This window comes from Mustelus asterias, chromosome 12 (genome assembly GCF_964213995.1).
Source record: "Mustelus asterias chromosome 12, sMusAst1.hap1.1, whole genome shotgun sequence".
In the NCBI taxonomy this organism is placed as follows: Eukaryota; Metazoa; Chordata; class Chondrichthyes; order Carcharhiniformes; family Triakidae; genus Mustelus; species Mustelus asterias.
The window spans coordinates 17,703,885-17,720,047 of record NC_135812.1 but is presented as its reverse complement, the minus strand read 5'-3'; the positions used below and the strand labels follow the sequence as shown (position 1 = coordinate 17,720,047).

The following is a 16,163-nucleotide window of genomic DNA, read 5'->3' as shown; positions in this document are numbered from 1 at the left end:
TGATGGAGACTGTGGGGAGTCAGATAATCTGCAGGATTCCTGCCTCTGACCTCACTTGTAGCCATAATAATTATATGGCACTCTGAAGTCATAAGGACTTGGAATGTTAATTGTTTCTCTCTCCATAGATGCTGCCAGACTTGCTGAGTTTGTGCAGCATTTTCTATTTTAATTTCTATAGCTACTCCAGTTCAGTTTCTGGTCAATGGTTAGATTTTCTCTTGTTGGAGATGTCATTGCTTGGCACTTGTGTGGCGTGAATGTTACTTGCCACTTGTCAGCCCAAACCTGGATATTGTCCAGGTCTTGCTGCATTTGGACATGGACTGCTTCAGTATCTGAGTCATCACGAACGGTGCTGAACATTGTGCAGTCATTGACAAACATTCCCAAATTGGATGTTATGATCCAAGGTCCTTGGTGAAGTAGTTGAAGATGGTTGGCCCTGAGGAACTGCTTAACTGAGAGCCGATGTAGGACAGTGAGCACAAGACAATAGGGAAACAGGACTTGCTGCAAGTTAAGATATGGGTGGCAGATTTTTGGATGACTTCAAGTTTACAGAGAGTAATGTGGGAGAGCAGTCAGCAGTGCACTGTATTAGTCAAATCTAAAGACATGAATGAGGGTTTCAGCTGCAGAAGAGCTGAGACAAGGGTGATCAGGCAATGTTAGAGGTGGAAATAGGCAGTCCTGGTGAAGGCAGAAATGAGAGGCTGGAAGCTCGTCTGAGAATAAAATGAGAGACTAAGGGTGCAGACTAGCTTAATCTCAGACTGTTGCCAGAAGGGGGATATAGAGTCCTAGAATCCACAGAATCCCTGCAGTGCAGAAAGAGGACATGTAGCACATTGAATCTGCACCAACTCTCCAAAAAAGCATCCCACCCACTCCAACCCTATCCCCGTAACCCTGTGCATTTACCATGGCCAATCCACCTAATCTACATATTTTTGGACTGTGGGAGGAAACCGGAGCACCCAGAGAAAACTCACGCAAACACAGGGAGAACATGCAACCTCCACAGTGTCACCCAAGACCAGAATCGAAACTGGGCTCCTGGTGCTGTGAGGCAGCAGTGCTCACCACTGTGTCACCATCAGTAGCTAAAGAATGGAATGTGGATCAAAAACGGCTTCAGTCTTCCCAATTTTTAACTGTAGGAAATATCTACTTATCCAGCACAAGGTGTCAGACAAGCTGCCTGACAGGAGGATAGGAAATAGTAGCAGGCCATTTGGCCCATTCGAATAAATCATGGCTGATCATCTACCCCTACATCATTTCCCCCCCAAATATCCTCATATTCCTTGATGTCATTGATATCCAGAAATCTAACAATTTCTGCCTTGAGCATGCGCAATGTTTGAGCTTTCACAGCCAGTGGAGAATTCCAAGAATCACTGCAGTTGAGTGAAGAAATTTCTCCTGATCTGTCTTAAATTACCTTCCCCCTATTGAGATTGTGTCCCTCACCAGCCAGCAGTAGTGGGCAACCTAGGCTAGTGATTGGCCCTCTTTCATCTCAGTGGGCCGCAAAATTAAAATCAGGCTTGGTCACTAACCATGACCCCATGAACACTATTAAATGCATTAATGTCAACATCCTTGGAGTTACCATTGACCAGAAACTCAACTGGACTCACCACATAAACAGAGTGGCTACAAGAGCAGGTCAGAAGCTAGGAATACTGCGGCAAGCAACTCACCTCCTGACTCCCCAAAGCCTATCCACCATCCACAAGGCACAAGTCAGGAGTGTGATGGAATACTCTCCGCTTGCCTGCATGCGTGCAGCTTGAGAAGCTGGACACCATCCAGGACAAAGCAGCCCGTTTGACTGGCACCACATCTACATCCACTCCCTCCACCACCGAGGCTCAGTAGCAGCAGTGTGTACTATCTACAAGAAGCACTGCAGCAATTCACCAAAGATCCTTAGACAGCACCTTCTAAACCCAAGACCACTTCCACGTAGAAGGACAAGGGCAGCAGATACATGGGAACACCGCCACCTGCAAGTTCCCCTCCAAGCCACTCACGGTCCTGACCTGGAAATATATTGCCGTTCCTTCGCAGTCATTGGGTCAAAATCCTGGAAGTTCCTCCCGAACGTCAATGTTGTGTGCAATCAATATGCACCTCACCTGCCCTTGCTTTACGTACGTATCACTTCAGTCATATCAGTAGGAAAAAAAACTGCACGGACGGAAATCAGCGGAATGTGGCAACCCTGCACATGGCCGACAGTCAACAAATTATCTCATGGGCCACACACAGAATTCAAATGGGCCACAGGTTGCCCACCACTGAGCCAGGGGAAATATACTCTATCCACAACTACCCTGTCACGCCCGAGAAGAATTTAAGTTTCAATGAGATCACTTCTCATTCTTAAGAACTCTAGAATACAGGCCCAGTATCCTCAATTGTTCCTCAAAAAACAATTGCGACATCCCAGGGATTAGTCTAGTGAACTTGCTACACTCCATCTATGACAAGTTTACCCTCCACTAGATAAGGAGCCCAAAGCCATATTACAGGTGAGGTGTCACCAAGGCTCTTATGTAATTGCAGCAAGACATCTTTACTCCTGTGCACAAATCCCCTTGCGATGTCAACATATCATTTGCCTTCCTAATTGCTTGCTACATGATAGCATTGAGTGACTCAGGAACAAAGTTACCCGAGTTCCTTTGAACATCAGTACTTCCCAATTTCTCGCCATTTAAGAAATATTCTGTGTTTTTCTTCCAAAGTGGATAACTTCACACTTATCCATATTATATTTCAACTGTCATATTCTAGCACATTTAATTAGCCTGTCCAAATCCCTTTGAAGCCACCTTGTATCCTCTTCACAATTCTCATTCCCACCTCGTTTTGAGTCAACAGCAAATTCTGAAGTATTCAGAAGGGAGGACCATCAGAAGTCCCTTTCTGACTGGGAACCACCTTCCCCTCAAAGCCAGAGAGCTCTGGACCTCCCCTCCACCACCCTGGGACCTCAAACATCCCCCTCAGAACCGCCTTATGCATCCTCTCCCTTCCCTGCTACTAAACTTCACTCCGGCGCCCTGCACTTAATTCCAGGCATGTTAAAGCAGTTCCTCCTCCGGCCACTGCAACATTGTGCCTGGACCAGCTGGGGAGCTGCAAGCCAAGGTGGGGCTTCTGCCCAAGTGAGAACTGAAGTCTTGCCTTCTGCCAATCAAGGCTGGGTGTGAAATTACAGACAGCCTGCCAGATTTCCCACCAACTCCGAGCCCCCACCATCTTAAAAATTCAGGGCATTGTTTAGTTTTCCACCATTATAAGTTCTCCTTTCTCTCCCTGTAATGGGCCCACATTTGCCTGTGTCAATTTTTTCCTTTTACAGCCCACCTTTATGGTGCTCACAAGCTTGCATTCACATTCTCCTTTCCTTTTATCAATTTCTTGATCATCCTTTGCTGATTTTTAAATTGCTCCCAATCTTTGAGCTTACACCTCTTCTGGTAAGATTATAAACCACTTATTTTGATCTAATGCCATCTTTAACTTATTTTGTTAGCCATGCTTGATTCACCCTTCCTGTTGGGTTTTTGTGTCTTAGAGGAATACACCTTTGTTGCAGACCATGCAATACTTTTTAAAATACTAACCATTGCCTATCTACCATCAAAGCTTTTAATGCATTTTCCCAATCCACCATAACCAACTTGTCCTTCACACCTTTTGTTGAGATTTAGGATCCCATCAGTTTCAACTTAATGTAAAATATTATGGTCACTAATGGTTTATTATGGTTTCCAAAATGCTTCTTTGCAACAAAATTAATTAGCCATTTCTCATTCGATAATTCTAAATCTAAAATAGCCCAATTCCCAGTTGGTTCCTCAACGTACTGCTCCAGAAACCCATCTCATGCATACTTCAGGAATTCATCCTCCAAAGCATTAGTGCCAATTAGGGTTATATAGTCTGTGTGTAAATTGACTTTTTCTATTATTAGTGTATTTACCACCTTACATGCAGCTCTAATCCCATGATTTACACCACAACCAATTTTGCCGCTAGTTCCTGGCTTGGTCACTATCTGTGCGGCGTCTGCACGTTCTCCCCGTGTCTGTGTGGGTTTCCTCCCAGTGCTCCGGTTCCCTCCCACAGTCCGAAAGACGTGCTGGTTAGGTGCATTGACTGTGCCAAATTCCCCCCCAGTGTACCCGAACAGGCACTGGAGTGTGGCAACTAGGGGATTTTCACAATAACTTCATTGCAGTGTTAATGCAAGCCTACTTGTGACACTAATACATTTTAAACTGAGTCACCCGTGTGCCACAGACTTGGCTCTTGCTGCACTCATCTGAGGAACCACTGCACTCAGCAGGGTCCCAAATGGAAAAACAGTTAGCAAATAAAATCAACCCAGGGGGCCCCTGCACTAACTGCCTGGTTCTGTTAAATGTCTGGCAGTCACCCATTCCCTCTGCTTGCAAGTTCTGAACCTGCAACGTGACCATCTCCCTAAACGTGCTGCCCATACAGTTCTCTGCCTTGTGGATGAATCACAGACTCCAGCCACCACTAGAGTTCCTAAACCTGAAGCTCAAGCTTTTATAGCTGGGTGACACTTGCAGATGTGTTCGTCTAGGACATAATGCATTCAACAACTGCCCACACGCCACAAGAAGCACATTCCACTTCACCGAACTGTCCTGCCATACCTTAACTTACAAACTATTTATTACAAGTATAACTTACCAGCTACTCACCAATTAGCTTCTCTCATCTGCACTGATGTAAAAATAAATATTGGAGGGAGAAGTACCCCCTCCCCCTCTTTACTGAACTCAAACTCCTAGCTTCTCACTCAGTTCAGACTGCACTGTGTTCTGATAACTAGCAACAGTAGGGAAGTCAGAGGTGATGGTGAGGTAGAGCCGAATGTCATCAACTAATAGGGTGGCACAGTGGCACTGCTGCCTCACAGCGCCAGGGACCTGGGTTCGATTCCCGGCTTGGGTCAGTGTGTGGAGTTTGCACATTCTCCTCGTGTCTGCATGGGTTTCCTCTGGGTTCTACGGTTTCCTCCCACAGTCCAAAGATGTGCGGGTTAGGTTGATTGGCCATGGTAAATTGCCCCATAGTGTCGGGGAACTAGCAGGGTAAATACGTGGGGCTACGGGATGGGTGGGATTGTGGTCGGTGCAGACCCGATGGGCCGAATGGCCTCCTCCTTCACTGTAGGGATTCTTTGATTCTAATGCTGTACCTTCAGATGGTGTTGCCAAGGGCCAGATGAGAACTAGGAGGGGCCAAGGATTGATCTTGGGGAACATCATGGTAATGGGGTGGGAGCAGGGAGAGAAACAATTGTAAGTAATCCTCTACCTACAATTAGAATAAGAACAGAACCATATGAGAGCAGTCTCACCCAGCTGAATGACAGTGGAGAGACAATGAAGGAGGATGGTGTGATCAATCATGTCAAAGGCTGCGCAAAGGTCAAGAACTTTGTCACAGTCACACAGGATTTTATTTGTGACTTTGATAAGAGCTGTTTGGTTCTGTGGCAGGCACGGACACCAGATCAGAGGGATTCAAACATAGAATTCTGGGAAAGATGGGAACAAACTTGGGAGATATCACATTTAAGGTCTTTGGAGAGGAGGGGGAGGTTGGACATGGCATGGAAGTTTTCAAGGACAGTGGGGTTAAGTGTTTTGTTTTTGAGGAGCGAGATGATGATAGTAGATTTAAAAGAGAAGAACAACACTTGAAAATAGAGGATTGTTTACAATGTTAGTTATCAGGGAGGCAGAAAGGAAGTTGCATGATTAGCAGTTTAGTGGGAATAGGATTGCAGGATCAAGAGGTGGGTCTCATGGCCAAGGCAACCTCAGAACGTCTGGGGGGAGAAACTAAGCAAAGATAAGAGTTCAGGCCGGGGGGTGAGGCCACTGGTGGCAATAAAGGGAACTTTGGTCAGGTGGGCTAGTGGAAGTGAGGAGCACGGCAGAGGTAGTTGATCAAATTGTCTCGATCTTAGTGACAAAGTCCATGAGCTCCTCGTACTTTGGGGGGATAGTAGTATAGTTGTAATGTCATTGGGCTAATAATCCAGGGACCCAGGTAATAATTTGGGGACATGGGCTCAAATTCCACTACTGTAACTGGAATTTGAATTCAGTTAATAAATCTGGAATGCAAAGCTAGTCTTAGTAATAGTGACCATGAAACTATCACTGATTGTTGTAAAAAACCATCTGACTCACTAACACTCATTAGGGAAGGAAATCTGCCATCCTTATCTGGTCTGGCCCACATGATTGCAGACACACAAATGTGGTTGACTCCTAACTGTCCTCTTAAATGGTCGAATAGACCACTCAGTTCACCAACATTCTTCTTTTTGCTGAGCACAAAATTCACACACTTTATTTAATTCAGGGAGGTCGAGCAGCAATCTTAGTTTGTTTTCCTATATCCGCAAGTATTTATGTACCACTGCTCTATACAATTACTGTCAAACTTGGATTTTATTGTAACAACTGAAAAATTGAGCCAAAAGTCTTAAGCCCTATTTTTTTTTAAACAATAGATTGTCTCCAAACACTATAAATCACCTTCTAAAAATGCAGTGTGCAAATCTAGCATCTAAGGTGTACATAAATAAAATATTTAGGAGTGAACAAGTGTATAGATTTTTAAAAGAATCTAAAAGTCAAATGTACAAATTCTTTTTGTATAAGTTCTGATTTACCTTTTATTTAATTTATCTTTGCTTCAAAAGTGACTGCTGCAATTAATACCAAATTGCTTACTTCATTAAATGGGATGATGGAAAACTGTTTAACCTTTCTAAAAAAAAAGTTCCCAATTGTACTCAATGGATTCAACCCAAGTGATTTCAACATAGCTATATTTATATCGAACTATATACTCTTATCAAATTATGTAGATTTCTATTTAGGTAAAAAAAAAAAATCGCAATTTAATAACATGGCAGCCATCTGAAATAACAGATAAATGAGCAAAAAATACACAAGCTGTACTAAAATTACTTTATTACAGTTGATTTTAACATCTCCTTTGTAACAATACAAAGGATAATTACAAACAAAATATTACATATGACCCTATTCTCTCTCTCTGACACTTGGTAACAGCTTAACTTCACAATCTATACAATTAATACAGGTTATATGAGCTAATGTATGTTGAACCAGAAGTTACCAGAATACTGACATTTTTACTGTACAATTTTAAAAGAAATACCAGTAAGCGAAGGAACTTATTGGTAACCGGCTATGAACAACTGGAATAACATATGGCTAAAAAAATGATTAAAGTAGATTTGGTTGTTAAAATTTAAAATTCAGATTTTTCTACCATATATGTGCAAATAAAATTCAGAATTATGCTGAGAACATAAAAACTCCAAAATAGAATAGAAATGTAAAGATAAAAGTTGAAGAAGCTCAAACATGCTGTCTGATTTGTTAAAACCAGCCAGTTGCTCTAGGTTAGATTAGGTTATACATTCATGATGTGTTGTCTTCACCCCATGGGACTAGTGTTAAAACATTTTTAATGTTTATGTTAGAAATCTCAAGTTTTTGTCACAATTCCTGCAAGCTATTTAAAATGTACAATATTAACATTTCTCACAGTCCCTCATTCATTACTAATGCACATTAAACTATCTTTTTTGTTGCATACTAAAACAAAAGGGATTCTGATAGTAGCATAGTTAGTAATGAACATCTGTATTTTAGTACAAATACCCTTTTCAAGTACTGTGTGGGTTTAGTGGTTTTCTTTAACCCTTTACACCATATAAATATCTTACTGCAAAGAAATTGTTAATAAAATTATGCATTTACAAGATGTCAAGTCATTAGGCCATCTTTCATTATATGCACTCTATAATATATTTTTTAAAACTGGAACTGCGTTAATTTATTCAGAATCCCCAGTAAGAGCTGTGATTTTTCTTTGTTCAGAGCCAGCGACAACTATAGCAAGAGAAAAGGGATTTTGTATAACTAAGGACATTAGATTAGCTTACCAAACAGCATGTAGTCATTCCCTACCTCAACGGTGGGTAAAGCTCAGTACTACACGTTAACAGATTACTACTATACCATAATGACCTACTGTTGAATATTCCACAGATTTTAGTACTAGATTGATCTTGGTGAGCTCCCTTTCCTCCTGTCCTGACTGCTGGGCAGCAGTATTGGCCAATTAGGGCATTCCAAAAGTTTAAGCAAAAGCTTACTTGGAGCAGTTTGGAAAACTGTATCATAGCCCCATGTGAAATAACAAATTCTGTGACATTTGGTGTTGGGCAACGATTACAGCTAGATCTTTTTTTCACCTCCCAAACCTACTTCATTTATGACTGTTCATTGTCACATTGCTACCTTTGAGTGCAGATAAATGATCTATAGCCATATTGTCAAATACATTAGCCATTAGCCACTGATGGCTAACTGGGAATCTGTTGTGACTAATTTCATTTTTGATTAGCAAATAAAGAAACATTGAGCATATGATCTCAACATTCACTTGCATTGTGTATACGTGTTTTTTTTAAACCTTTAACACACCTGCAAGGTGTGTAGGTATATGCAAGATGCTATCCATTAAAATCAGAATGTTTTGCTAAAATGGTTTCACTGCAATCATGCCAGTACCTCGATTTCAACTAGACAGCACTGATCTATCTAACGATTCACAACCTTGACGCAATCTTGTTCAACAGCCAAATAAGCACCTCATGTTTCCACCCAACCTGCGTGAAAACCAACATAGCTAATCTCCAGCACTGCAGTAAATTGCAAATAACCTAGATTGTGAAGTCACTGTGCAAATTGTACTATTACAATGCCACCCCTCACACTAGCATTCTTAATTGGCAACTATGTAATCTCTTCAAAAAGGATAATTCTCAAAGTCAATTACAAAAAGCAACACTGTTGGCACGTTTTTGAAAGTAGTTGCTTCTTAAAACAAATGACATACATGGTGATTTGACAGCATTGTAAAATGATTTCTTTGCATTCAATGACTTCATTGGATTCTACACTAGTTATCATCCTGTATTCACCCCAAAAATGTGCATCTTGTTGATGCTATTTTGGAGGATTTCTACTCGAGTAGAATCGTCTAGTTCAGTGCAGCTTTTTTTTAAACTAGATGCAATCATATAAACTGATGGAGGAGAGCTAATCAAGAGCTCAGCCTTTTTTTTTTACCTGTCCCCCATGTAGCAGCTACCTGAACAGCAGGTTTCAATTGAAGGATGGGAGAATTTTAGTTTGAACTTAAAACTGCACATCAGCAGTCAAACTCTGCCCTTTGTTTTACAAAAAAACTAATTAAAAATGGAAAACAAAGCAAGTTAATTAGTATTACCACCAGACAAATAGAAATCCAACTGGATTATGGGTTATACTCAGACTAATTTCTATGGGTAATTGAAATGCTCTCTTTGCAAATCAGTATTACATGTTGATACTCAAATGATTAGCCACGACGCACACCCTCCTATAAGTTTAGGTTCCAAAGCAAAGTTAGGAGCACCTTGCATTGCTACTCATTTCACCAAAACTATGATTGGCAGTACATTTCTTCTATGCAGAAATGTTTTTTTAATAAAGACTTTTTAAAAAATTAAATTCTTGGCACCTTCGTTTACTTCCAACTACTTTAACTGTCACCTTATTTCTGTGGATAAAAAGCTTACACAGCCTTAGTATTAAATATGATGGTAATCAGTCATAAAACATACCTTGAACCAATGTCTTGTGGCAGAGTTGTGCATTCAGGCCATTGGTACAAGTGTTGATGTGCCTACTTCAAAACTGGGCAGTCAGGAAGAGATGCTGAATGGAGGCAAAATTAGAATGTATGCGAGTGTCAGAAGGAATTGAAGAGGATGCTTTTCTTTTGTAATTCTCACTAAATTGGTACGCAGAACTATTTTAATGTAAACATTACAGAAGATGGAGGCAACCTAAATATCCAGAATTTCCTGATACAGTAAATTCAGTGGAACTAACTTGAATTATAATTAGACCAAACAAAGAGCATTGCAATTACGAGGGGTGTAAAAGTAGACCACCACAGATTCCAGTGACTACTTTTATTGCCCGCTTGAGTGAGTGATTGCCTAATGGGCAAAGTTAGTATTTATATCTAGTCAGGGTCAGCATTGTATAAATATGGTCCCGCCACCAAGACCTATATGGCATTCTGTTTATACAATGAAAGTGTTGATAATGCCAGCAATTAGACTGTATAAATTGTTCAGTAGTTAAGTTTGGAGTATGAATATTCAACTATACAGACCCAGGGCAGGAAACAGAATCGGTGACAGAGTGTGATGAGCATCATTGCTGACATTCACTCTTTCAGGAGTTAAAATATCACAACTGGGCCACTTTTACAAGAGCACTCATGGAGCTGGAAACATTTTCAGTTTCACCAATGCGATTATAATTATTTTCTGCTAATACTTGCTCACTCTAAGTTAATAAATTTCATCCCATATCTTACACAGAGGTAGCATGGCTGAAACTGGGACCTTCACCCATCATCTCAGTCTGCCAAGAAAAAACTCATGGCATTGATAGCATGATGGCAAGCGTGTGTTGAATTTTAACGTGCTGTACAATGCACTCACAGGTTGTCAGTTAACCTCTCCAAGGTGAATTTTTGACCCCCACTATATAATCAGGGAGTGTTAGGTGGGAACTAGGTATTTCTAGCTTAGAACCAGAGGGCACAACCTCAGGCTAAAGGGACGATCTTTAAAACAGAGATGAGGAGGAATTTCTTGAGCCAGAGAGTGGTGAATCTGTGGGACTCTTTGCCGCAGAAGGCTGTGGAGGCCAGGTCATTTGAGTGTCTTTAAGACAGAGATAGATAGGTTCTTGATTAATAAGGGGATCAGGAGTTATGGGAAAAAGGCAGGGGAATGGGGATGAGAAAAATTATCAGCCATGATTGAATGGCGGAGCAGACTCGATGGGCTGAGTGGCCTGATTCTGCTCCTATGTCTTATGGGGAGGAAAAAGACAACAAAATAGGAATCAAATCATTCTGACACACTAGAGGCTGGTCACAGAGCTGCATTGGTAGAGGCATTGAGCAGATCATGTACCCAACTTTGTACAATAGGAGTTGTATCAAGACCAAAAGTTAACATTTACAAATCTATAAACAGAAAGCCATAAGTAGATCAATTTTTAAAATTATGGGACACTGCATTTACTAATAATGGAAACAGTTAATAAAATACTTTTGTCACAAATTCTGAACAAAAACTATATTTAAAAATGTAATTTACTGTGGTAGAAGTTTTAAATTGTGGCTAAACTTTCACTTTAAATCCAATTTGCACAAAATAAACATTTCAGCTTTAAAAGATATCAGTAACTAAGCCTGTGACAGAGGAGCAACTTCTGTTTTTGATCCACTGTTGCCCGAATGGTTATCGCATGTCTTCTTTCAGAATGCAGTCAATCATAGAAAGGGAGGCTCCTCAAATTCACTAATGTCCTCAGTGGAATATGCACACGCAAGTGTCAGCTAATGTAACAAAGATATTTGAACCAGCAAGGTTATCACACAAATTGCTTGCTCTCAAATATCAAAGTAGACAATGCCTATGTGCTATTATCTAAGCAGTGTTAACTACAAGTCTGCAGTTTAGAAATTAAAATTTCCACCAGCAAATATTATTTGCACAAATGATCGCTGCACCATCTCTCAAATGCAAAGTTGAAAAATGTTCTGTTCTCAGCACTTAGTTCTCCCCTTATTCCTTAAATAAAATAATTATAATTTAGAATTACTTAGTGCAGGCAACAAATTACTGGGCACGAAAATCTAGTATTAAAACTACAACCAATAGGAGAAACAAACCAATCACAGGGGGTGAGAGGGTAGGAGGGAAAATTCAAACCATGCCAGAGTAACAGTGAAGTTCAACATGTGAAAACACCTAACTCGCCTTTCTTCCTACCCATATTGATGGTTTTGGCAAAGAAATGACAATTAAATTTATGCGACAGGTCGCACAATGCAGCATGAAATAACAAGTTAGGCTATTGGCAAGATTTAATGTCATCTCAGCATAAGTTTATACCAACAGTAGTTCTTGTATGGAATGCAGTATATACCAGGAATTTTCAACTGCCCAGTCAGTCAGCATTGTAGGATGGGAAGCAAGCATAGCTTTCAGATGTATTTTCTTGTCCGTATAACACATTTAAGACTTGTTACATTATACTACAGTGTAGTAATAGTGATACATAGAAAGCTAAAAAGTCATAGGCATGCTCACTGGTGCTAATAATGGCACTAAGTTCTTTCTTTAGTTGACAGAACCTAAATTCAGTATAAAAAGTCAGGAACTAGGCCAGCAGCTCAGCAATTCCAATTTACTACATATTTACAGATACATACATTCTTCAATTTAAAAAAAACGTTTCTGATGTAACCTGAATTTTAGGGAAGCGTTTTACTTACTGCAGTGTTCTTTCTGAAGGGACAATAATGTTCACAGTATAGTGGCAATAGATTGTTGTACAACTCATAGGCCACGCACAATGTAAAGTCTTTATTGAAACGTGCCATAGGTCAACACATTGTACAACAGTCTATTACAAAAACACTGTAATTTTTACTTATTAAAAAATAAAATTATACTATCTGTATAATTTAAAAATAGTGTTCTGTATCGAAACTGTTTTAAGAACAATATATGTGATTTCCAGTAATGGTAATGTGTTAATTCTCATATGTAGAGTTTAAAACTGTTTTTCTATGGTAGCTTGTAAACACCTTAGATTTGGAGCATGTTCTTTATGGTGCAGTATCACCATTTGGAGCCACAGAGCATGCTCAGCGGGTGGTGGGAAGGAGTATGCTGCACATAATGAATAAATCTGAAAATAATGGAGTGGGGAAAGTCAAAACAATTAGCAAAAGGCAGTTTTTCTTTAATCTATTATTTGGTGAATTAATTATGGCATCGTTATGCATTAGTTAAAATTAATATTCCTCCTATTAACTAGTTCCATACTCTAGGCATGTTAGTGGCTAAATAATTCACAGATAATGCAGCAAAGGGTTAATGCCAGATGAATAACTGACCAGTAAACAAATGCAGATTTGTGGCTGTACATAAATACCAAATGCTTGTACCAGACTTTAATTCGGTCCCACTTTCAAAACAGCCCAACTTCCAGTCTGTTCACTATATACTCTTTCTGCACAAGGAATAGAATCTAAACTTTTTTTTTCATATAATACCTATTTCAGCAGATAAATGCCTCAGGCAAACAAATATAAGGTTGGTTAGCAGCTGGTGAGATTACTGGTTCAGCCCTTGAAAAAGTACAATGGTGTGATGGCCAGACTAATGAAACCAATGGCAACCAAATGTATTTTTTTTTAAAAAGAAGAACATTTCCAGTATCACAACTTGGAAAGTATACTGCTAAATAAGGACTAGAAAAGGGACGTCACGGTGTCACAATGCCACCAGCTGGAGAAAACAAGGCTCAGCAAGATTTTTCTTTTGGCCTTCCTTCACATTTTTCCTCAAGGGCTGATCAAACAGATAATGCATGATGTATTGACAAATGAAAAAAATTCTGTATTAACATAAAAGACCTGTTTTTCCTGAAAGGCTGGACAAACATGCCTGCATCCTGAAACCCAACCGCAGTACCAATAGAAGGCTTTCAAAATGATGCATAATGAGCGGTTTTTGCAGAGCATGGAGGCAAGACAGCAGTAACACAACTGTTCCCCCAACCTATTAAAATTATGTATAAGACATGTGTGAACCATTTGAAATTTGTGATGTGACACTTGTGCTCCTGCTCATGCCTTGCTCAGATCTGCCTCCGGAAGCTGTCCGCCTGAGAGCTTGGGGACTGTTGCGGACCCCCATACTACCTCCTCTGGGTACAGCAACAACAGGGCCAACAGGATGTCCCCAAGGCTGGGATCCACCTGACATAGGGTGACCCCAGGCTGGAGGGTGGCCACCCATGGGGTGACCCCAGTGATGCCCTGCTCCTCCAGAAGGATGATGAGACCAGCTGGTAGCTCCAGGATAACTATGGCTGAAAGCCTCTGGAGACAGATTAGAAAGGACCATGTTGCTAAAGCCAAGTCTCATGCTTTCAGAGTCAAAAGCCTCTATTTCTCTGGCTTGACGTTCCAGTAAGCTTCGTATTCTCTCAGTGCGTTCATTCTGTAGTGCCAGCATCTCCTCTTCAATCTGGAAATGGAAAATACAAATGGTAGATTTGAAACTGTAACCAGTTTGATTTTTAATTGATCCAAACTTCCTGAGTGGAGATTGATAGGAAATCTGCTGCATAACTGATGTGCGACTTACATCCAAGTGATAAAATGTTTGTAAGATTTAATTTACAAATATTGCCTGCAACAATTATTTGAAGATTACACTTTATATTTTAACGAACACGCAGCAAAGGAAAATACTCTACAGCAGTGGTTATCCATCTGCTTATACAATTGACATAATTTATAGCTTCCAAGTCATCATGAACTGTACAGCTGATTCTGAATAGTTAGTTTCCCAAATCACAAACAGGAAGCAATGCTAGTGTAGTACCAGTACCATCTGTTTGATGATGGAAGCAGGAAACGCAGTAATACTGCCACCAGAAAATATTTAGAAGGACAGTATCACAAAGCTTCAAATGCCTTATTGCTAGTAAGTTTTTTTTTTACTGACGAGTGTGACAGGGACAGCTGAATCTTTTGAGTCAGAAAACTAAACAGAAGTAATGGCATGCACTCTTAACTAGCTGGTAGTTTGTGGTGACACCTTTACCAGGACAACTGTTCCATTAGGAAGTTTTAATCCAACCATCTACTCAGAGCACTGAAATATCATCACAGAATCCCTATGGTGCAGAAAGAGGCCATTCAGCCCATTGAGCCTGCACCAGCAACAATCCCACCCAGACCCTATCCCCGTAACCCCACGTATTTACCCTGCTAATCTCCCTAACACCAAAGGGCAATTTGGCATGGCCAATCGACTTAACCCGCATATCTTTGGAAGCCAAGCATGCAAGCTGTTTATGAATGTGTATTGATGTTGATATAATTTTCAGTTATCCTTCTTTAAAATGAAACAAGTGTAAAAATGGCTGAAGTTAAAGATTTTAGGAATCCTCAGGGCTGATTTTGAAATATATCCAGAATAATAAAAGAAAACCTGCCTCTCATGTCAAGCAAATATATTTCGAATCTATTGGAATTAGGTTTCAGTTTTGTCTCAATTTCTTTTCATACAAGCATGTGGATAACTAATTTTAATGAATGAGGGGATTTGCCAAGTGCTTACACTGTCCTTATTCAAGATGGACAGAGTCATGGGCACTTCTTGGGCTCTAGCTATTCACAATCCATATCAATGATTTGAATGTGGGGATTAAAAGGTAATAATTCCAAGTTTGAAGTTGATGAAAAACTAGTGGGAGTGAGTGTTGTGAGGAGGATGCAAAGACGCTTCAAGGGGATTTGGGGAGGCTGAGTGGGCAAACATTCAACAGACGGAAAATAACGTGGAGAAATGAGAGGTCATCCACTTTAACATGAATAGAAAGGCAGAGTATTTCTTAAATGGAGAGGGGCTGGGAAGTGTTGAACTTCCAAGGGACTTGGGTGCCCTTGTTCACAAGTCACTGAAAGCTCATGGTATCCTAGAGTTCTAAAGGAGATAGCTGAAGAAATAGTGGAGGCGTTAGTTATGATCTTTCAAAAGTCACTGGAGTCAGGGAAAGTCCCAGAGGATTGGAAAATCGCTGTTGTAACCCCACTGTTCAAGAAGGGAACAAGAAAAAAGATGGAAAATTATAGGCCAATTAGCCTAACCTCAGTTGTTGGCAAAATTCTAGAATCCATCGTTAAGGATGAGATTTCTAAATTCTTGGAAGTGCAGGGTCGGATTAGGACAAGTCAGCATGGATTTGGTAAGGGGAGGTCGTGCCTGACAAACCTGTTAGAGTTCTTTGAAGAGATAACAAATAGGTTAGACCAAGGAGAGCCAATGGATGTTATCTATCTTGACTTCCAAAAGGCCTTTGACAAGGTGCCTCACAGGAGACTGCTGAGTA

The 16,163-nt window shown here is 40.4% G+C and overlaps 1 protein-coding gene across 4 annotated transcripts in view; it reads right to left on the bottom strand.

Annotated features, from left to right (window-relative positions):
• Positions 1-12,098: 12,098 nt before the first annotated feature.
• taok1a (TAO kinase 1a) overlaps positions 12,099-16,163 on the bottom strand; it is a 156,687-nt gene continuing 152,622 nt past the window's right edge. For 3 of the 4 annotated variants that reach the window (XM_078224843.1, XM_078224845.1, XM_078224844.1), the window contains exon 20: positions 12,107-14,290. In XM_078224843.1, the coding sequence (XP_078080969.1) occupies positions 13,829-14,290 (462 nt within the window). In that variant the 3' untranslated portion in view covers positions 12,107-13,828. Of the gene's footprint in view, positions 14,291-16,163 lie in introns of all 4 variants that reach the window. The other variant, XM_078224842.1, reaches the window with a different exon arrangement.